The sequence below is a fragment of the Myripristis murdjan genome, chromosome 5 (genome assembly GCF_902150065.1).
Source record: "Myripristis murdjan chromosome 5, fMyrMur1.1, whole genome shotgun sequence".
Classification (NCBI taxonomy): domain Eukaryota; kingdom Metazoa; phylum Chordata; class Actinopteri; order Holocentriformes; family Holocentridae; genus Myripristis; species Myripristis murdjan.
Genome location: NC_043984.1, coordinates 27133696 through 27157018, shown reverse-complemented (window position 1 = coordinate 27157018; position 23323 = coordinate 27133696). Strand labels below are relative to the sequence as shown.

Sequence of the window (23323 nt, the reverse complement as noted above, 5' to 3'; positions counted from 1 at the left end):
TGATTTTAACTTTTTTTTTTTTTTTTTTTTAGTTTGAAGCCAATGAACAAGAATAAGCAGGCAGCACATGAGCATGATCCACACATGCACTTTCATACCTATACAAAGTACACATTCTGATCCTTCACATCTTTTTCACCGCAGAAGCTTAGGGAGCGAACTGCCAAGTCCTGACTATCCCTTGAGGTGTCGTGGGAGTTTATTTTTCAAGTGTGGATGAGGCAAGATGATGCCATGGAAACAAATGCTTTGAGTATGAAACATTTTTGAACCACAAGACAGATGAGTAAAATGGGGGAGCAATGTTTCCCCTATATTCATGCGGCAGTGGTGGGCCATCAAAGTAAGAAGAAAACCACCACTGCTAGAGAAACTGATTTTTAAAAAAGAAAATGCCATTTGTTTGACTGAATTTACTCATAAACACAAACAAGTATAGGGATAATGCTTAGATTATCACTTTTACCGTAAGTATTCAAATAAAAGCAGAACCAAAACAGGGACAGACATGGAACCGTAACCAAGATTGGCCCAAACCACCACTGCTACGAAAAGTACACAGGAAACACTGAGAATAAGCATCTTGTAAGTAAATTACATAGTTTCCTCAAGGTGTTCTTTGGGCTAGGAGGCTCATGTTTTTTTTTCTTTTTTATAGAAAATGTGTGTTTTGTATACATAAGGTGGTGAGTGCAGCATGTTTGTGTAGTAGTATACTCTATGAGGACGCTGCTCGAATCTACAAAGGCCAGTGATAATGTTGGGCATCAGGGGTCACACAGTGGGGCATGGGAGAGAGAGTATATAGACAAGGCAAGACAGGGTAGTGAGGGCAGTGACAACCCCCTGTAGGTCTTCAGAGTCCTCAGCAGCTGCAGGTCTCTGCTGACGGCTTGGCCCGCTCATTCCTGTCCAGCTTGATGGGCTCAGGGAATTCGTTGTACAACTCCACTTCAGTCTCCTAAAACAGACGACAACACGCAAGAGTGAGTATTTCTCCCATCACCTAAAACCAACAACCACAGAATGACTGTCAATAATAGGAAACGAGAGGTGAGTCGCTGCTTCCCCTTTACCTGTTTAAGAGCGTTACGTGCAATAGTCTGGAAGGCCTGCTCCACATTGATTGCCTCTTTGGCGCTGGTTTCAAAATATGGGATGTTGTTCTTGCTCTGACACCAAGCCTGTGCTCGCTTGGTTGTAACCTGTAACACAACAGCACCGATGATGAGATGCTGTTCTCTGAAACCTCTGCGGCATAATCGAAGCTATTTTTAAAAAGGGATTTATTAGTCTCACTAGTCTTAACAATATCCTTGCTGCGTATATGTAGGGCCTCATCAACATTCCTGTCCACAACTACACACTTTGCAGAAAAACTGAGATTATGACATTTAAGTTTTTGCAGTGGCACCCATGTCAGTGTAAACCCAGTCACATAGGCCTACCTGTCTGTTCTCCAAGTCGATCTTATTGCCAAGCACCACAAAGGGGAAATTCTCTGGGTCTCGAGGGCTGGCCTGGATCAGGAACTCGTCCCTCCAGCTGTCTAGGGTCTTGAAGGTGTTGGGTGCTGTCACATCAAACACCAGGACGCAGCAGTCTGCTCCACGGTAGAACGCGACGCCTAAAGACTGGAACCTCTCCTGACCTGCTGTGTCCCAGATCTGAAAAACAGAACAGAAAGGAGGTAAGCATGAAGGAATACACAGTGACCTGTTATCCTTCATTTCCTTTGAGAGCTCCAAAATGAGACGTTCAGCACTGAGAAAAAAAAACAAAAAAAAAAAAACAGAACCTTACTCATCCGATCAGACGATTTTCATTTTAGGTGTAAAAATGAATATGAATGATGGTGGGTATGATAATTAACAATTAACGGGTGAGCTATCATAAGATCTTGGTTTCAATCTTTCTTTCAATGCAATTTTGTGAACTAAACATTAGGTAACCAGTTGTTTTAATGAATGAAAATGGAACAATTAGGAATGAAACCCTTAACAATGTGCAGTAAACTTGACAATAACGAGTTTAGCGAAAAGACAATAATGATGCACTGTTACAGCAGTACATCATTAATCAGCTCTTCATTCTATTCCTCTTACCCTGTGTTTATTTTAGATAAGACATGAGTGTTTTAATGAGAGATCTGCCTGTGCTACAGTCCTCTTTTGCTGATAATTCCCCCCTTACCTGCATTGTGACCAGTCTGTCATCCACCATAACCTCTTTTGTCAAGAAATCAGCGCCTATTGTGGCTTTGTACTGGTTGCTGAACTTCTTATTCACATACTGGTTCATCAGTGAAGTCTTCCCAACTCTAGAAAAAAATTCACATGACAAGATTGAAAACAGATGAGAGGCAGAGACAGACAGAGGAAAAGTTACCAAGAAGAATCAATTTGTGAAGCCTAAGCATCCTTGCTTACTGTATCAGAGGCGGGTGAATCAGATCACCATAATCAATGCCCTAATGAAGTGTTTTCTTTAAAATTTACAAATTATTGCCTTTTACTGTTAATGCAGTCAAACCCTCGCAGTTTGTGAGGTTGCCCTTAACACAACACTTACCCAGAGTCTCCGAGGATGATGACTTTGAGTAGTACTTTCTTCCTAGACGTCATTGTGCCTCAACTGGAAAAATAAAAACATACATCAGAACAGGAAACAACAATCCTAATCCTAACAACCCAGTACTGGTACTGCTAAAACAAGGTGGTTATAACCTAGACCTGGAGAGGACAGTTTCAGTCCTCAGGCCCACAGACAGGCCTGCAGCGTTCACTGAACGTTTCTGAAGTTTGTGTGTGTGTCTGTGTGTTGAAATGCACTCTGAAGAAACAGACTAGTTCTGGGAATGCAACCAAGTGAATTGTGCCCTACATTTTAGTGTGCTTAATTGCACAAACAACAAATCAGCCTGTACTAGTGTATCATGCTGACTTTCCTTCCAAAATGTTCCAATATTTGGTTAGTAAACCTAACTTTGGCCTGCCCGGGTTGAGAAGTTACATGTAACATCCAAACTAGTATTTGTTCCATCATAATTATAATCCACACACACACACACACACACACACACACACACACACACACACACACACAGACAGATAACAGTTAAGGTAAAAGTTAAGAATAAACAGTTTCATCTTTCTGTCTGTAAAATATGAAGAAAAATTTGCACTCAATCCAGGCCTAAAGTATTCTCATTTCCCCCTCCCAAATACAAACTCTCTCTCTTTCTCTCTCTCTCTCTAATGGAGTGACCTACATTTTCTCAACACAACACCAAGAGTCTTGATAAACATCTCTGAATTTCCCTAACCCACCAATACAATTTAACTGTCTTCCCACAAATTCATAAAGAGATAGCCTCTCTACGCTCATAATATATTTTTTAATCTGAAACCACAGTTTTGATTATGTCTTAATGAGCGACCTAGATGATCAGAAGCATAGCCTGTTCATGAAATCAAAGGCAGACCATACATCTCATCATCTCTGTGACTGCTGAAAAAATCACTGAGTGTGTCTGACTTTGGCTGAGTGTGCATAGTAATAATATACCATTACATTCTGCTGTAGTGACTAAAGTCCACCTCTACTTCAGATATGCTGTAATATGCCATTCCATTTGGTTTTTCTCCCCCTCAACAGTATTGCTGAGGGGGGAAAAAACAACAAACATAGGTTTCAACATAATCCATTAGTGCCATATAATACTAGCAGCTCAATCAGACATTCAATCTAAGAGCCTAAACTCTTTCCTAAACCCAAAAAAATAAAAATAATAATAATAAAAATCTGTCAATACTCATGTGGAGCAAGACTACCATACAGCTATTGGTGCGGCACTCATAATCTGCAACCCATGACACTGTGTCAGGGACTGATCACATGGTTTTAAGACACAGGACTAACGGAACCATGACTTGGCAAGCATGATTTAGCATGGCTAATACTGTAGCTGGACTCAACATAGATTTAATTTGTAAAGCTGTGTGAAACTGTAGAGCTACCTGGATGTAAATAATATGATTTCCCTAAGTGTACCCAAGACTTACATCACAGGTTATTGCCTAATGACCACAAAACAGAAAACACACGCTAGGAGAGGGTTAGCTAGGTAGACTAATCATTGGATTTTTTTGATCAGTTTCCCGATACCTTGTCAGATAATCTCAATCTCCGGGCAACCGAAAGCTAACTACACAGGCAAACACGGGGAAATAATGTCACACTGTTCGAGAAATCCTATCATTACTCAGTAGCTAAATCGTTTTATCCAGACAATTAACGCAAGACGTACCCTGCGTACACTAGCTTGACAGTGACAGCTCTTTATTAAAGCTAATGTTTAGTTAGCTAATCACCTATTATTGAGAAATATCAAGTGTAACGTCAGCTACATGTTCCTACATTTTCAACATAAAGCAAAACCAGTGCTGAAGTCTCCACAAACCAACCTGAGCAAGGATCCTCCGGTCAAAAAAAATGTCAAAAGTGGACTTGTCCCTCTTGCTTGGTTGTAAACGTTAGCTAACGCGCAGGCTAGCTAACTAGCAACGTTAAATGTCTACCCCAGAAAACAACTCGTTTATAACGTTAGCAGCTGTATAATTTCAACCAGCTAGCCTCACAGCCAACTTTAGGTGTCGAAATCAACGCTGCCACCGCTGAGGTGTGACTCTATTCGCTCAACAGCAGCGATTTTTTTTGCTATGCGATAGTGTCTTTCGTCTTGTTCCGCTGAAGCTACCGTTGACGATAGCTTTTTTCAAGCTAATGTGCTAACAGCTAGCCGAGCTGTCCACTTCCTCCAAAACAAGCTCCGTCGGAGGGGCTGACGTCACCGCAGGACACGCCCTGCTCCGCAGCCTTCAAGGCACGGGCCTGGGAAGTCACACAGAATAGGCCTACAAATAAATAAATTCATTAATTAATGAATAAATAAATTAATAAAGTATGACTCTCTGTCCTCAAAAACAGTAACACAATTTATATGTATTATATGTGTTGAATACTTTGTTGTTTCAGATCTTTGTTGTTTCATCCTTAGTGCTCAGCCTCCGGGTGATGGACTTGGGGTGAAACCCTCCTCCATAAATGCACAAACACTTCTGTGTCTGGGAGCGCTGGGAAGTCCTTGATTTGATCCTGCAGCCAGTAGAATGGACACACTGCGACAATTTCCAAGGCCACCTCCAGGGGGCGCCGCAGCGCGCGTTAAGAAAGGAGATAATCTGAAGTTTAGATAAGTGAAATCTGGAAACAATGAGATAAAACAGCTTTCTGTCACTTTTCAACCGTCAGTTTTCAGTATGACTGATCATGACTGATGGTGCATACTGATTCCAACTTGAAACACTGGAGCTGTTTCTGATTGTTTTGATATTATGATATTGATATTTTTCCCAACTCCTCAAGGCTTTTGTGATAAAGATGGAAAGTATGATTTTAGACATATTTGTTTACCTGAGGAGTCATTAATTGCATGCAGTGATTATAACTGTGATGACTGTCCATTCAAGGTTAACGACTCTCATAATATTTTCATGAGGTAGATTTGCAGGAATTTTGCACTTTAGAATGGTTATAGATATTTTATTATCTTTGCTGGCATATCAGATACAGTTGTACAGATACAGCAGACCTACTGCTGCACAGCCAAATGTTTTAATTTACAGTTTTACAAAAGCCTATTTTCTCTGATTGAATTTCTGTGTAAAACACCTTTTTTCTGAGCGGCATGGGTCAAATTTCACAGACCCTCTCAATCACAAGCCTCTGGTAAAGATACCGGATAAATTCTACTGATAGTCTCTTGCTTTAATATGGGCTTTAATAATATATATATATATTTTAATCTTTATTTTAAGTCATGAACAAACAAGATAACAACATTGCTTACAAATATATCAAGCAAAAGACAAAAAACATAAAGTTGTGCAAAGAGAGTAGTATATGAGAAAAATACAGAATAAACCCCCCCCCCACACCCCCCCACCACAAAAAAAAAAAAGATAAGTAATTAAGATACATTAAAAACAGAATTGTCACTTAAAGACTTTGTACAAAACTTACATGCATTGTTCCATTTCCTTCATGGATACAAAGAATTGAGGATTTTGTTTGTAAATCTGCATTTGTGAATGTGGAATTTGGCAAGAAGTAAAATTAAATGAATGAGAAAAATGCATAGCAACCAAATATAATATTTCTATAGAACAGATTAAAATCTGAGATAATATTAACTATAAAATTATTTACATCTTTCCACAGCCCATATGCAAATTAACAAAACCAAGATAAGTGGGAGCAAGTTCCAGGAAACCTTAGAAAGAGCAGTTCACATATGTGTCACTCTTTCACTTTTGCAAGAAATGTTTATTTGTTAGAAGGATTTTTTTTTTTTTTTTTTTTTTTTTGGTGAGGGCCAAACTTTTATTCCCAGTCACTATTACTAACAATATAACTCCAATAAAACGTTGCTGGAGGGGGTAGAAACCATGTTCTCCTGAAACAAAGCTCTTACTTTGTAGTTTATACTAAAAGAAAAAACAAAATTAATTTAATGGAGACTGCAGTGGGTCAGGGGGCGAGATAGACCAGGGCTGAAAGTGGTCAGCATTCCTGAATAACATGCGTGATGAAGACGGGATAGCACCAAAAACTGCACAAAACATTTCTTGTTATTGGGATGTTGTACCTCGCAAAAATATATGTAGTTTTACTTTATTAAACAGCGGACCTACTAGTATAATGACATTGTTAACAAATTAAACAGAAAATAATGACTTGTTTTTTATAAATACTATTACAGTTGCTCCAAATATAACATATTTGCGGATAACCTGCAGATGAAAATAATGATCCACGTTCTGGTTCACCCAAATGCGCGGCGCTACGTCATCACGTCGGTCTGAATGAAGCGTCATCCTTTCTGGCGTAGAGCAGCGCGGCGGCCTTTCATTGCTGCTCTACTTTTCTCCCCCCCAAGCTTTAACTCCTCTGTCTTAACCCGGTAATTTCGCTGCTTTATTTCGCTAACCATGACTCGAAAGATGCTCCTCGTCGGCGTCTCCGCTTGCTTGGTGGTTCTGGCCGCGCTGGGCTCCGGGGTTTCAGCCGACGGTCTGGTTAACGAGGAGGTGAAGCGGACGGTGGACCTGAGCACTCATCTGGCCAAGATCACGGCGGAGATCCTGCTGGCCAACCCGGGAGACTCCGCCGCACACAGCTTCACGTTAGCGGTGGAGCCCGACCTGGCCCCGCACCTCGCATACATCGGAGCCGCGGTGAGCCTCCCAGCGATGGGGAAAACACACAACACACACATATTCACACACACTCCACGGTGTCTGTTTGCAGGAAGGCGCTAGCTTTAGCCTATTAGCTACTTTGAATCTCTTGCAGCTTTTTTTCCCCCCCTTCAGAATTCACTTTGCTCTCTTTAGAAATCAAACCACCCGTAATAGTGTGGTAGATTCATTTTATGCCACCGCATGACTTTACACTGTGTCATCTGTATGCACCCTGACAGATAAGACCCAACTGAGTTATGTGATTCATTGTGAGCTGCCTGCAAACTTGGACATAAACTGTGCTAACCAGCCTTAGCCACATTTCACTTCTTTATATCTCTGTGTCCGTGATCTGCATGGGCTCTTGCATGCATGGGTGGTCTGCAGCATATATTTTTATTCCCGAACAGATTAAACTAAACTATGTAGTCATGATGGAGTGTCATGGATTTAGGCAAACAGGGTGTTCACTTCCGCAGCCCTGCACGTTTTGTCAGTGGCTGAATGACACGTATTCGCTGGGCAGCTTACTTCCGTGTGTGAGAGCATAGAGGCCTGCCCACCTCAGCAGTCACTGGAGCTGCTGTAATACCGGATGAATGAATGAATGAATGAATAATAATATACCGTACTTTGATTTCATGCAGAATGATTCGCTGGTTTATTTTTTTTAATGAGCCACACATGTCACTCTTAGAGACTTGTGTGCCATGTACCTTTTCGCCTTTGTGTGAACTGGATTGGCTTTTAATGTGCTTGTTTAAAAAATATATTGTTAACGTTATTTTTAAACAATAATGTTTCCCCAGGTGAAGGGTGATGAAGAGGAGGACGGCAGTCTTGCCCTCCAGCAAACAACAATCCACGGACAGAGGTAAGAAATGACCCGTTTTTGTCATTTGTCCGTGCTGAGGCAAAACAAAAAAAAAAAACAAAACTATGTAGCCACAGGCACTGTGTAGCCTGTGTTGATGAAGCAAAGAAGTGAGTTTTGTATGGGAAAGTCTTGTAAACCAACACAATTGTTCAGCAACCTTGGGAGTAGTGATTTTATATTTGTTGTAAAATATTGCAATATTGCCTTAACATTTTAAACAGCAAATTTTGATAAAACATTATCTAATATCAAAAATCCAAAAGTAACTCTGTTTGGTTAGGCCCAGGTCTGTGAAAAAATTCATGAACTTGTCTTAGGAGTAACAAATATTGCAATGCAATATTGTGGGAAATCTTCCAGTATCGTAGGAAATATTCACCACAATAAGTTTTTTTTTTTTTTTTTTTCCAGGGATAGATGTGTCTGCACCTAAGGAGTCCAGGGAAAAAATAATTTTGTTGTTACCACCTAGGATTCAGGAGTTATGCACCAAAGCATAAATATGTTATTACAGGGTCACCATCTGGCCCATTTGGTAATATCTTTTGTTGACTGGGAAGTGGGTGAGCTTCCTGACCTATCTGCTAAGTTTGCTGACTTTTGTTGTTATGGTTTCAATGATCCATGTACTTTTAGTGGAGGAGAAGGAAAAAAAGAATCAGTTGTTCAAGCAAAAACAACAGCACTTTGTACTTGGACCCTTAATTTGATGCTGCTCTGAGTCACATCACATCTGTTCCCTTTCAGCGGGGCATTTTTCAAGGTGCAGCTGCCCTCCAGTCTGGCAGCGGGCGCTAAGCTGAGAGTCAAAGTGGAGATGGTCCTGAGCCACGTCCTGAAGCCCTTCCCCACACACATCACCCAGGCTGAGCGCCAGCTGGTGGTTTTTCAGGGAAACCACTACCTGTACTCCCCTTACCCCACCCGCAGCCAGACCACCCGTGTCCGCCTGGCCTCCAAGACCGTGGAGAGCTACACCAAGCTGGGCAACCCCAGCAAGAACGACGAGTTCATCGAGTATGGACCCTTCCGTGATGTTGCCCCATTCAGCGAGGTAAACGGCACACCCGATTTTACAAGCTGATTGGATTAAATTTTTACTAAAAATGTTGCTAAAACATTCTGCGTTGTGTATGGTCTCTGCTGTTTAGGATACAATGAAGATCCATTATGAAAACAACACCCCCTTCCTCACCATCAGTAGCATCACCCGCACCATTGAGGTCTCTCACTGGGGCAACATTGCCGTGGAAGAGACCATCGACCTGAGGCACACAGGAGCCTTCCTGAAGGGGCCTTTCTCCCGTTACGACTACCAGCGGCAGTCTGACAGTGGCATCTCCTCTGTCAAATCCTTCAAAGTGCGTTGGTTTATAATCAAACTGTTGCAGTCTGAATTGTTGGTTTCACTGTTGTCTTTAATATCGTCAGTGTGGTCGTTTGTCATTAATGATTGACCTCTCTTTCTTCTCAACAGACCATCCTTCCTGCCTCTGCACAAGATGTGTACTACCGGGACGAGATCGGCAACATCTCCACCTCCCATCTGCAGGTTTTGGAGGATTCAGTGGAGGTGGAGGTCAGGCCGCGCTTCCCTCTGTTTGGAGGCTGGAAGACCCACTATATCATTGGCTACAACCTGCCCAGCTATGAGTACCTCTACACCCTGGGTGAGTTGATCCCTGATTTCCACAGCACTGAAGAAAAGCCCTGCATAAGGCGAGAACAAATTCTTAAGCAGTGATATTGAAATTTAGAAGTATCTGTGAATTACACTGAAATTTGTTGAAGGACCTAAATGATCATGCAAAAAAAAAAAAAAAATCCCTGCAATTTGACTTATGGACATGCTAAAGTTGATGTATTAAAAGTGTATGCACATATGAAAATGTGAAAATGAGGGCATGAATTTACTGAAGCAAGGGAATGATGTGTCTTGTGCAGCTGAATTCATAAAAAATCAGAGCATGGGGGTGTATATTGTGTAGGGCCCTATAATTTCCGCAATCATGGAATCGCACGTAATTTGACATCATTTGAATGAAATGCTGTTTTTGTGTGGGATATGAACGTATGTCTGGGGAAAATTACATGGAGGGAAGTAATTTTTATTTCATTTGTGTGCATTTTAGTCATTAACATTAAAAACACAGTCTTTTTTTTGGTAGTAAAGTAAGAGTAAAAGGTAAAAAACGGAATTCCCAAATATTAAAACAGAAAAAACGGAATTTCCAAAAATTAAAATGAAAAAAAAAAAAAAAAAAAAAAACGGAATTTGTGAAAAAATAAAACGTATTTTATAGGGCCCTAATTGTGCACACACAATATCATCTAACAACTTTGATGCAGTAAATTTTTCTCCTCCTGGTCCATTGAAGCCCCAGTTTTGGGAGCGATGCTAACATTATGCATGATTTTACCTACCAGGTGACCAGTATGCACTGAAGATGAGGCTGGTTGACCATGTGTATGACGACCAGGTCATTGATTCTCTCACTGTGAAGCTCATTCTGCCAGAGGGGGCCAGGTGAGTGTCCACATATCTATGTAAGCCAGGTTGAGCATTTTTGCAGTAGATCCAGTTGATGTCTTAATTTCCCCTATCTCACCCTATCAGAAACATCCATGTGGATACACCTTACCCGATTGACCGCATGCCAGACCAGCTGCATTATACGTACCTGGATACCTTCGGCCGGCCAGTGCTGGTTGCCACCAAGAACAACCTTGTGGAGCAGCACATTCAGGACGTTGTGGTAAGATAAGGGGTAAAAAGGGATGGGAATAAAATAATAATGACGATAAGATGTGTGAAGGTTAGGGAGACTTAGCAGTGAGCAGCTCTCTGTTTAACGTCACCTCCATCATAACTTACCTTACATCTTAATGGTTTCGGTGGATCAGGTCACTACTTTTAAGACTGGAGCGGTCTTAGCATTGATCGATCTATGTATCAATCTATCAGTCTAGCGGTATTTCTTAGGCATGCTGAAGTCAGACAAATTGGAGTTGAGAGCTTCAGCCACGATTTATATTGACAGGTGCTATAGATCTCAGATGTCAAAAAAAATGTCATTTTCAGTTGATTTACATAGATTCACTACTGAAATACAAAATATTGAAGCTTTTTATAGCATCACTACAGCTGTATTTTTGTCTCGTCAGTGCTCATTGAGCTCCCTGTCGCTTTGCCTTTTTTCCAGTTTTGTTTCGGTATCCCTGGTATTTAGTCAACCTGTAATTGTTCAACACTTCATTGCACTGACTGGTTGCTGTTTGAGGCTGTTTTATTTGCTAAGGCATTTGGTTAGCATGACTTTTTTTTTTTCTTCTGCTGGTTACAAAAGTTTCCCAGCAAATCTCGAACACCGACATCTCTATAAATGAGGAGTTGTGGCTCCTAAGTTTTCAGTAGCCATATGCTGCCTATGCTGACATCAGCTTAAAGCCTTATGGTAAAATAAATGTTTGAAGAAGTTGATCAGAGGAAACCACCATGTTTTATCTTGCTGTTGCCCCGTTGGATGCAATAACCAACCTTAAAATATGTAAATTTACCTCCAGAGGTACACATGGATGCCTCCTTTGTCCTAGCAGTCTTGAATCCTAGTAGACCTTTTCTTCCTGCGTCTCTGCTGCTTTCCCACTGTCTAAACACAGAACAGTATACAAAAAATACTGCTTCCTACTAAAAGCTTCCCCTTTTTAAGAAAAACAAAAAACATCCGCTAGGCCATACTGATGCTTTTTAATTGACATGAGATTGAAGAAAATCATTAATTCAATCAAATCATCGTCAGACATGACTGAATCGTTTTCTCTTGCAGACCATTTACAGAATACAAAGCACAAGTCAGTCTTTGCTCTTTGTCATATTGGTGGCTTACTAGGCTTCAGCAGCATGACAAATGTGGCTGTGATGTGCTTGTTTTTTAATATTAATTCCTGAATGGCCTCTTTTCATCAGTGCCCTGTACTATCTTGATGTACTCCCCATAGTACTGTATTTATACCAAATACCAAATATTAAAATTTATCCTCAGTATGAATATTTCTACTGTTCTTGCATGATGGCACAAGTATGAAAAACTTGTATCAGAGGGTTTGTGGCTATTAACACTTAATGATAATATAGTAATAATATAGTATAGAAACTCAGAGTAAACAATATAATTCAGTTGGAATAAGCTATGAAATCGCCCACTGAGCATTATGGGTCATTTCAACTTTGCACCTATGATTTAACTCTCATACTGCCCAGGATCTTTTGGATTTGGGTGCCCTAGTTTTATGTATTTAAACACTGCATAAACAGCTGCAAATATTAAAAATTCCCATGGGCATGGTGGTACTTCATTTTTGCCATTTAACCCACAAGAGACATGTCTACATGACTTTTTGATTCCTGAGGGACTTCTTGATTTTTTTTTTTAACCTTTTGTAGCTTAATTCTAGCCTAGACATCTACAACCACTTGGATGCCTTTTAAATGGCCAATCAGTGTAAAACTGCGCAGTTGGAAGTTCGCCCAGTCACCTCTCAGGCTCATAGGACTGTCTTCATGGTGTGGTTAATCTCCCAGTCAGAGTACAAAACCAAGTTCTCTTACAATCAAATAAATGTTTTTGGAAAGACATGAAAGTTTTTTTTTTAATCCAGTGACTGGAAAACTTTGACAAGCCAACTTGACAACCTTGAAAAGTATGTGAATTTGATATGCAAACGCTAAATAATAAACATCTGTTTCTTTCTTTGTGTGTACCAGGTTCATTATACCTTCAATAAGATCCTGATGTTGCAGGAGCCTCTGTTGGTTGTCGGGGCCTTCTATATCCTCTTCTTCACTGTAATAATCTACGTACGCCTGGACTTTGCCATCACCAAGGTATGCACTGTTCATGTATTTCTTTGCAGGACAGCTGGTCTCCTATGAGGGGAGCCTGGCTTGTTTTGGCCGACTTTATTCCTCCCTGCCCTCTTCTTCCTTTGGAGGACCACAGCTAATCTTTAGTTGGCCTGTGTCACTTTAACTCCCACTACATGTTTTCAATCACTCTTTTTACTACTGTTTCACTTGATCAGGACCCAGCAGCCGAGGTGCGTATGAAGGTGGCCTCCATCACAGAGCAGGTGCTGACTCTGGTCAACAAGCGGCTGGGTCTGTACCGCCACATGGACGAGGTGGTCAACCGCTACAAACAGTCACGTGACACTGGAGCTCTCAACAGCGGCCGCAAGACGCTGGAGGCCGACCACCGCGCTCTCACCAATGACATCAGCTCCCTGCAAGCCCGCCTCAAGGCTGAAGGCTCCGATTTGGCAGATAAGGTGAGTGGCTTGTGTGTTTGAGAGCTCAGATTGATAATAGTGTAGGACAGTGTGAACTGGCTGAGATGGTGTATATCATGCTGTCTTGTGGCTGAATGGGCAAGAGCAGTGGCTTCCTTTTAAAAGACCAAAAACTACCATTTGCTGTCCAAGTATATAACTCAGGATAAAAATGACTTAACTTTACCCTGCAACAATTATATCATATTCATGATTTCCAGCTGTTAGGTGAATATTTGTGAGTATAAACTTCTCTCATGAAGTAAGAATTGAGAGAACCAAGTCCTAGGGCCCCGTGTTCATTCAAGGCAATTTTTCCAAACTGAAAACTGCCTCATGTTTCCTCGACAAAAAGGAAGAACAATGTCCACATCTCCTGTTGTATCAACAAAAATGCCTATTCTGATAGTACATCTTAAGGAGACAGTTGCTCTTATTGAAGTACACTTAGCATTACAAAGAAAGTAGGCAAAGCTGACATTTGTGCTGGCATGAACAATATTAACCACATACACAACATTAATGTATTAGCAACTGGTGTTGCTGGTGGAACTGGTGGGGAAAAAAGTACATGGAGGGATTATGGGGCACTGGGGTCATAAATACACTCCCTAGTCTTGAACATGTTGCATAATCAACACAGTGTCAGTAGTGGCTTCATTTTCAGAGACCGGTTTTGTTGACTTATGGAAAATGTGTTTGAGTGCTGGCAACAAACAAGCTTTATTTCACAGTGGTGGCCTTAATTCTGAACCAGAAAATATGCTTATATCGTCAGGAATATCACCCCGGGTATTATCACCATTTCCACAAAATCAGTTTTGTATTCTTTGTTAGAGGAACAGCTGTGGAAACGTTTCCAGATAAAATCAAACAATTCTCTTGCAGGAGCTTTTGAAAAAGCTTGTTTATCACTAAATTTTCCAGTATCGTAGGAATAAGATGTGAATCGTGTTCCATGGGGTGGATTTACTTGAGTTGTCAGACTGTGCAGAGTTCACTCGCCTGTGTCTGTCTCAGGTTGGGGAGGTGCAGAAGCTGGACGGCCAGGTGAAGGAGCTGGTGTGTCGCTCCTGCCAGGAGGCGGAGCGCCTCGTCGCTGGCAAAGTCAAGAAGGAGGCCTACATCGAGAGCGAGAAGAATCTGGCCAGCAAGAGACAAGAGCTTGTCAGCCGCATCGACAGTCTGCTGGACGCCCTCTAAACAGCTCTGGCCACACTTTCACACACAAACACATGTACACACACACACCCACACACACACACACACACACACACACCAGACACACACGCTGCCCCTGCTACATAGATGTACAACTGGCCATTCATACGTATGAAGATTACAAAAAAAGTGACACAAATACTTGCATTTTTTTTATCACCCTGGAACCCAGACATGAACAATTAAGGACTCATCAGATCGTAGCTATAAGTTTATCCAAACACTTGTGCCTTTGTGCCTAGTGAGAAACAGGAGGTCATTTTGTGCTCGGCTCTGCAGTGGCTACATCACAACTTGTGGCAGTTTTTTTTTGTTTTGTTTTTGAGTGTGTGCAGCTGCGCTTGTTTAAACTTTGTCACACTCGCTCAAGTTGACATCATTTTCATGTTTAAATCTGGACTCTACCTTTTTGTATTTTTTTTTTTTCACCATTTGAATGATCGTTTGAGGTTAAAGGAATTGTTTTGTAATGAATAGAGTTGATACATCAGTGGTTGTCCCCAAGTGTTTTTTTTCTCATGTCTTCACTCGCATGTGTTCTGTACGCTCTAAAGTTAACTCATCTGAGTATGATGGCGATTGTATGACTTGTCATCTTATTTGCACTTGCACAACTTTGTCACTTACCAGCTGCCCCCAACAAAGCTTGCGTTTGAACAAAGCTGAAAGTCTGATTTTGTCTCAGTCCAGATCGATCAGCTGGGGAATGGTCTTCATGCTTGTTTTTGCTGTTCATGTGTAATATTTTCCAGATTTTGTATGCTTTTATTGTTTTGCCAGTGAGTTTTCCCCCATGAGATTAGGCAATACATGATATTATGTGGTATGCGAGGAAAGACATGGGCAATGCAACACAAGGAATGTTTGAAGAGGGCAATGAAATGGAAAAACTACCAAATTTGAAATAAAAAAAAGTTTGACAAACGGTTTAATCGGTTAGCATGGTTGTTCTCTTAAAAGGCAATTGTATGAAGATGAACTTGATAATTGGTTTTTGATCTCTGACTGGTGAATAAACAAACCTTGGGACAGTCCTGAGGGAAGCAATAACCTCAGTTCATCAAAGGAGGGCGCACTTGTGCCAAGTACTAACAAGCTATTTTCGGGTAGGGTTGTGTGTTTTCCTGCCTTCAGTAGTCCCACGCCGCATTTTGACTGGGACAAAACATCATGGTTAATCTGCCCAAAGTAACCAAAGCAGACTTAAGTAATCTGAAAATCCCAAAATGAAAAATAAGCCAAATTTACACCATGATTTCAGGCTCTGTCAGAGGGGCTTTCCAGCACATTGTTGCATTCCTGCTCAGCAGGCCTTGATTCAGAGAGACCCCACCTAGCAACCTCTCCTCAACAATCAGCAGAGCAGCCAGCCAGCCTCAATCACAGTCAGAGCCTAGGACAAACAGGAGATGACACGGGGGTCAGTCTGAGGTCATTGCTTTCCCTCTGAGGTCATCAAGGGTCACGGCAGGTCATTTCCTGTTCCATAATAACAGGCCCTGTCCCACTCGCAATGATAACGTTACCATATTGTATGTGCCATACAATAATCATTCTGAAAATACACAACGGGGGAAAGTAAAGACAATGTCTGTTAGCGCTGATGCTTGGTGCTGGTGAAGGGCTACACAATGGCGTTTTTGTTTGTGTGTTTGTACTTGAGTGTAGATTTGGAGCAGTGAGAGCTTGGAGAGCCACAGAGTCTCATTCTCACAGCACGGCCCTGCAGGCAGACGGCTGCTGCTCGCACACGTCCACCTTGCTACTACTGGCTCTGTCAAACAAACCGCTGAGCTAATGTCTGCTCGCCACAATGTAATGATGCAAGTAAGTCACTTTATGAGTTTGTTTGTTTGACTGACATAATCACGGAGCTCCCAGGGGCCTGGAAAGCCAGTAAAACCCCTAAAATCCTTAAAAGGGTTTGAAAGTGAACAGATAACTTTGAATGTTCTTGATTTCTAAATTTAAATATAGCACCACAGTTTACCAGTAAAGCCCCAGCACTTTGGATCTTCCCATCTGAGGCTCAGCACTTTGACATCCTGAGTACAACCCTGTGTTAATTTGCTTTAATAAAACAACAATTTTAAAATAATTTCACCAGGATTTCTCGACTTCATGAGGAAAAACCTTTTCTATTGTTGTCATGCCACGCCGCAAAACAATGCAAGATTTTATTTAAGATTCTTCATGAGTCCTGAAAGAGAGGGAATTTGCTTTGGATGTAAAGTTTGCCACCGCGTTTGAATTTTACCAAACAAAACCTTGAGAGTCATTGAAAAGTCCTTGAATTTCATGTCACACACAAGTTTTCTTAAAGTATATCACACAAGGGCAGACATCTAGGGAGCCTTATGTTGGCTCACTGTGAATTTCCACCGACCGTCACTGATCATCACATTAAGCCTGACGCCATCACAGTTTACTGATGCATCTGCCTTCCCATACGGCTGTTATATCACTGTGAAAGCATTGTCTCGTGTGGTATCCGTGCTTGGCTAATTGGTGGGATGGCCTTTTCTGTTCCAGCCCTGTCCTCTGCCCCAGGATGTGATTACCGGTCACAGAACAACTGCGGTTAATCTGTTGGCCTAAGCCGAGCAGAATACTGTTTAAACCGGAATTCATGTGCAGCACTGTATCCTGATGTGGCAAACCCCGAGAGCTGAGACATGCCGGTGTGTGTGTGTGTGTATGAGTATGTGTGTGTGTGTGTGTGTGTGTGTATGTGGGGCGGGTGGGAGTGGGTGGGTTGGGGGTGGGGTTGGATTGGTTGGGGGCACCATGTGGTTGAGCTGTCATGGTCCCCTATGAGCATGAAGCTGATTATTATCTTCCTTTCCTGAAATATAGTAGTATTACCGTCAGAGTGTGCTCTTTCTTTATCTGCCAAAAGTAATGAATATGCAAAAAATGTGAAGTAAAAGCAGGTATCAGTTGAAGGGGTAATCCACAAGACCCGGGCCTTGTGACGTGGTGGTGATTGATTACATTGAGGGCTCACCTGCAGCACTCTCCCTCTTAATCTCGCTCGCGCTAAAGTGCACACATGCACACACGTACACACACACACACACACACACACACACACACACACAAAGAGAGAGACAGAAGTCACCAGTCAGGGAACAATATCCTGCTCAGAAGACCCTTCACAGTACACACTCATAAATCACTAAGACAGAGCCACCACCCTCACTGTCACTGTGTTATTGCACACGCACACACACACACACACACACACGCAGACACACACACTCAACCCCACGCTCCTCTAGACAGACATTCATTCAATTCATTCATCCCTGCTACACAGCCACAAACGGATGCCAATGAAAAGAAGAAATAAGAGGAGAATCTAAACTCAAAGCTCGCCCTCAAACACACTTCACCTGCATAATACCCTCTGGCTCTGCTTAAAACACACCTTCACAACAGCAGCTCTGTGTCCCACTCTGCCACCGGCCATTCCACAGTGACAGGGCGCGGGGATGAGGGGATGAGAGGCTCCGAGGGGTGAGCCGAGGCATGGATGAAAGCCTCCCGGCTCGGGTGCCGGGGCCCTGTGTCCCGTGCAGGTGGCAGGTGTGATCTGGCCGGGTGCAGAAGCGTGAGGGCGAGGAAGAGGAGGACAATGAAAGTGTCTGTGGCCCTGCTTGCAGCTGCAGGAGGCGGGGAGGAGCAGGGCTGACAGATCGACAGACAGACAGACAGAGGAAGGAAAGGAAGGCCTAGGAAAAGAGAGATGGAGATGGGACTTCAAACAGAGGATTGGACCCAGGGTGCAGAGAGACGCATTCTTGTCTGGCGTGGAGACGGAGGGGATGGAGGGATGCAAGGACAGACGGATGGCAGGAAAAAGCGAGCATGAAAACCTCCAGTCATATTCCCTTTGAGCATATGTTTACATTGCAGGCACCGTTGCTCCAAGCGCCTGCGCTCTGCCTATATCTGTGTGCATTTGTGCATATTGATGTCAACCTCCCTCTCTGTATGGATTTGTATCGATGAGACAGTAATCCTCTTGCCTTGCTCTCCTTGTGTGCAACTGTCCACAGCTCCCACTAAGACCCACTGATCTCTGCCACATGGCGCTCCATCAAAGCACTGATGGTCATGCCTCTCAGGTCGAGTTTTGCCAAAAAACGCGCCCCCGTGGCTCATGAATGTCTCTCAGGATAGAGGATGAGCAGCAGATGAAGGCCTAACGCTACTTTGGACTTCGTATCATCTGGGATCACATGAAGGCGAGTGAGACAAAGCTGTTCTCCCTTAAAAGCACTTGTCTGTCACCCCTGCACGCATGCATGCTTGCATGAACTTGTGCCTCACACGCACCCACAAAGATACACACATACACACACACACACACACACACACACACACAGACACACTTCCTACTCTCTCTATCGGACCTGATTGGAGTGACAGGGGCACTTCCCATTGGCTGTGAGAGTGGCCCTCTCCTTCCCAGGGCAGCCAATTTCCCCTACTCCAGAGCTGATAGGAAACTTTGATTGTCCACTGAGCTCAGGAGAGACAAAGAGATTTTTCCTCTTGCACTTCACATATCGCTCCATCACATCTCTACCTACAATCTCTCTCTCTCTCCTTCTCCTTCTCCTTCTCTCCCTCCGCATCTGTCTCTCTCCTCTCTCTTTTGAATTTCCTCGCCTTTTTCTCCCAACATTAACTCTTTGTTTTCTGTTCTGGGCTGTAGATCCTGAGTTCATTAGAAACGGCGCTCACTGCTTTGATGGGCAGGAAGTATCACTTCATGTGGCGACATCTGCATCCTGTGACCCCATCTTACCATCTCTACCCTCGAAGGGTGTAAGTGCGAGTGCACGCAACCAAAAGTGTTTGCATTTCTAATGGACAGAGCCTTACGTGGACGGGTGTGAAGCACGCTGACCAAGAGGGCAACAGAAATAAAGAGTGAGGCCTATAAACATGTGGAGAGAGCGCCAACAGGAAACATCTCTCCCTCTCTCTCTCCACCCAAAGCTGGCCCTCCCAGAGAACACACTTCCTGTCAGAGCTTGACTAACTTCCTGTCCAGCCACTGGGAATCCCAGCTGGAACATTCCAGCTGTTCAACGGCCTCAACAGCTCTCTCTCTCTCTCTCTCTCTCTCTCTCTCTCTCAGTGTGTGTGTGTTTCCTTTATTACTCTTTCAGAGACTTTCATGCACATCAAGACACACAGAAACACACACACACACACACACACACACACACACACACACACACGCAGTGCTAACGACTGTATTCAGTGTTATTACGTCATCCTCTCGCCAGGGGTCGCTACATGACAGTACATTTTCTCCTGTGAGCCTTCAGTGCATCTCTCCTGCAGACGCTGAGTAAACCTCTTCAATCCTCAGCCAGTCTGTGGGCTATTTGGCTCTTCCATCTGTTCAGGAGGCACTCATTTTTGTCACTGCAGGAGAAAAAAATGCCCACTGTCCATTAGTCTAACGGCATTAATTGAAATGGCACATGCATGTTTATGAATGCGTCCTCACACGGGGGGCATGCGGGGTGGAAACATCAGGTTTGGTGACTTTGTGTATGACCTTTTCGGAAAGAGAGCTAATCCCGAGCTATAATAGACTCCGGCGCCGATATGGAAAACTGCTGCACCGTTATCTCGGTTGTCTAGGAGACCATCAGAGCACCGGGGCCGGTGGAGATGCCACGGTATTAAAAGGGGAGTGTGTGTGTATTGGAAAATGTTTTTTTTTTTTTTTTTTTTTTTTTTTTTTGTCATAAGTGTCACTCATAAATACTACATTATGTCCCATGCTTGATTATGGGGGTATAGCCATTTTTTTCTATCACGTTTGGCCTTCATAATATTTTTTTTTCAGCATTGTCAAATTATAAATTCAATTTTGAAGGCACAGGGAAAGGTCAGTCGTGAGAGAAGTGGATGTGGGGCCCGTGCATGGCTCGTTATTCGTTAATTTATACTGCACTCACCACACATCAATTATAAAATTTAGTGCGGTGTCCCAAATTACAGCCGTCATATTGCATAAATGTCATAGCAATTAATTTAAACACAACAACGTAGGCCCTAAATGTGAGGCCTAAATGTTTATTCTGGAGGGAGGTAGGCCTGCACGTCAGACAACACGAAAATCAGAGAAAACCCTAACACTGCATTTGCATAAGCGGCTTAAGCCTGTAGCCTATTTGTGAGACTGAAGAGAATGCTATCACGTTTCGATGTGTTTATTAAGAGAATCATTTTTCACCACTACAATCATAGCTGAAAATCACTTTATAAGATGTTTATCATGTTATCTGTTTTTTTGTTATCCGGAGATAAACATTAAAAGCATGTTTCAAAAATGCAGCCTAATCGACGGTTAGTTTTGATAAGTTTCAGTGGCCTAAGTCTGTCAAAACTCAACCATGATCTTAAACTGAACATGTCAAAATTTAGAAAATGTAGGCCCGGACTAAAGAAATAAGAGCGGAAAAGCTGCATCTCTTTTAGAGCACTACAGGACGGGATTAATCAGACAGATACGCATCATATCACAGTGATGTATGTTTAATATAGCGTGTATTGATATGTAAAGTGTGTGTACCAATGGCCCGGCCAATAAACTCCCTCTAACGCCAAATGGAGCCTATATTGGTTCTACCACAGTAGCGCGTAAAACGTGTAAATATTTCTCATTCCCGGCGCCTATCTGTCTCTATCAACCTGCGGGATCTCCCCCCCACAAATGATGCATTAGATGCATTGAATGTATTTGTTGTGCAAGTTTGAAAAGGCGGCGATAATCTGGGAGTGAGAGATAAGGAACACCAATTTATTCAGCAGCACTTTGGACCCCGCTTCCAGCCTCGGTCGGTGCTGACACCCCTAGCAGTTTGCTGATAACGATTAGGCCATTTATTATCTTCACAGAGAACAAAGATTGCGTGGTGCCGATGAAATATTACCCCTGGTAATAATCAGAAGGAGAAGAGCCCTGGCACCTTAATGCAGTGTGCATATAATATCGTCCCTGACGAGAAGCATGCAGAAACACAGACACAGTCTCGTGCTGAACATGCATAAAATTGATAAGAAAAGAGCAAGTAGACCACATAAAAAACTATAACATTATTATTATGAATTTGATGCATTGATAATGACTATCAGCATGCAATTAACAATTATGTAATAATAATAATAATAATAATAATAATAATAATTGGTAGGTTAGTAATTAACTCCGTCAGTTTGTTTCCCTACAAAGCCCCAAACTGCTTTTGGCACATTTCAATTGGATCAAACTTTTCTGCCTTTTCTCTTTTTATTTATTTCTTTGAGACCATCAAAACACATCTGCTTTGATTCTGGTGGTGGCTCAGCTCTGCTCCAGCGTGCTGTTGTCAGATTGCTATCTGAAGTCTACTCTGTCTGCAAAACAGATCACAAGACCCTCATGGTTCCAAGCTAATTAGATTCTAATTAATTCCCTCTTTTTAATAGACATAATTGTGGACTTAATTATTCACATGTATCTGCCTGCATATATGATTATTGGGTTTCGGCTGCTTGATGTAGGCTAATTGCAGAAGTGGCTTTATAACCTACAAGTAGCTTAGTAGTTGGGTGAAGTCAAAGGCCCATTGATCAAAAGTCCAAATCTAACTTAGGCCTGTTATGAAAGCGCTAGTTCTTGACTTAAAGGGAACACATATTTTTTGACTTCCTTTTTCCTTTCGCGGTTCATACAGCAACAAAACGACTAAACGCATACAATATTAATGACATCTATGTTTTATAGCCTATTGATGGACAATTTTGGGTTTCTTTCTAGACATTTTTGGGTCTTATAAAACTGTCCAGTGCATCTAGAGGAGTGAAAGACATTTTTAATCGCCTTTTAATCTCAAGACTGTCTACTTGTTGGCTTGAGTGAATATTTATGAATATTTCGGTGTGCACTAAAACGCTTATAGATAATTCGTTCTGCATTTTGAACAGACATGAATGTTGCAGCTATTTCGTGTTGACATAAACTTTCGAGGAGCTAATATCCTACCGATGTTTTCAGCTATTATATCCGCGCTCTGCTGGTTTTAAACATTGAAATGAATGCAATTAATTCAGTCAGAGTTCACATTTCTTTCTTTCGCCCCCTTTTTTTTTCTTTCTTACTATCGCTTTTCTCTCTGCTCTTTTTGTGCGTGTGCACTCTAGGGAGCACAAGCCCCGGGATGCAGCGGTCCTCGCGCCCCTTGCACCTGCCTGGCTCCAGCGCCGCGCACGAGCCCAGGTCGCGTGCAGGAGATTTTGGAGGCTTAGCATGTTTAAAAAAAAAAAAAAAAAAGAAGAAGAAGAAGAAGAAGAAGGAAAGAAAGAAAGAAAGAAAGAAAGAAAGAAAGAAAGAAAGAAAGAAAGAAAGAAAGAAAGAAAGAAAAAACAAGTTGTTGTTGATGTGTGGGATTTAAAGTGGAAAAAGAGGAGGAGCAGGGTCAATAAAGAGACCCATGACTTTTTTTCCCCACTTTAATACATTTAACAAAGTGGGCGGCGGTGCAATTCATGAATCAAAACCGCTGTAGGCCAATTAGGACCC

The 23323-nt window shown here is 42.3% G+C and overlaps 2 protein-coding genes across 2 annotated transcripts; one reads left to right on the top strand and one right to left on the bottom strand.

Moving 5' to 3' along the window:
* LOC115359162 (ras-related protein rab7) lies at nucleotides 1-4824 on the bottom strand. Its single transcript, XM_030051507.1, has 6 exons — nucleotides 4467-4824; nucleotides 2572-2634; nucleotides 2194-2320; nucleotides 1449-1667; nucleotides 1077-1205; nucleotides 1-961 (listed from the first exon to the last, which is right to left on the bottom strand). Exons 2-6 carry the CDS (start codon nucleotides 2622-2624, stop codon nucleotides 866-868), a joined length of 624 nt encoding a protein of 207 aa, XP_029907367.1. The 5' UTR covers nucleotides 2625-2634; nucleotides 4467-4824; the 3' UTR covers nucleotides 1-865.
* A 2107-nt stretch (nucleotides 4825-6931) lies between these two features.
* rpn1 (ribophorin I) lies at nucleotides 6932-16313 on the top strand. The gene is made up of 10 exons (XM_030052164.1): nucleotides 6932-7298; nucleotides 8114-8178; nucleotides 8929-9235; nucleotides 9333-9542; nucleotides 9659-9851; nucleotides 10609-10708; nucleotides 10799-10937; nucleotides 12947-13066; nucleotides 13264-13509; nucleotides 14530-16313. The coding sequence occupies exons 1-10, from the start codon at nucleotides 7053-7055 to the stop codon at nucleotides 14710-14712; spliced, it is 1809 nt and encodes a 602-aa protein (XP_029908024.1). The 5' UTR covers nucleotides 6932-7052; the 3' UTR covers nucleotides 14713-16313.
* Nucleotides 16314-23323: the final 7010 nt, after the last annotated feature.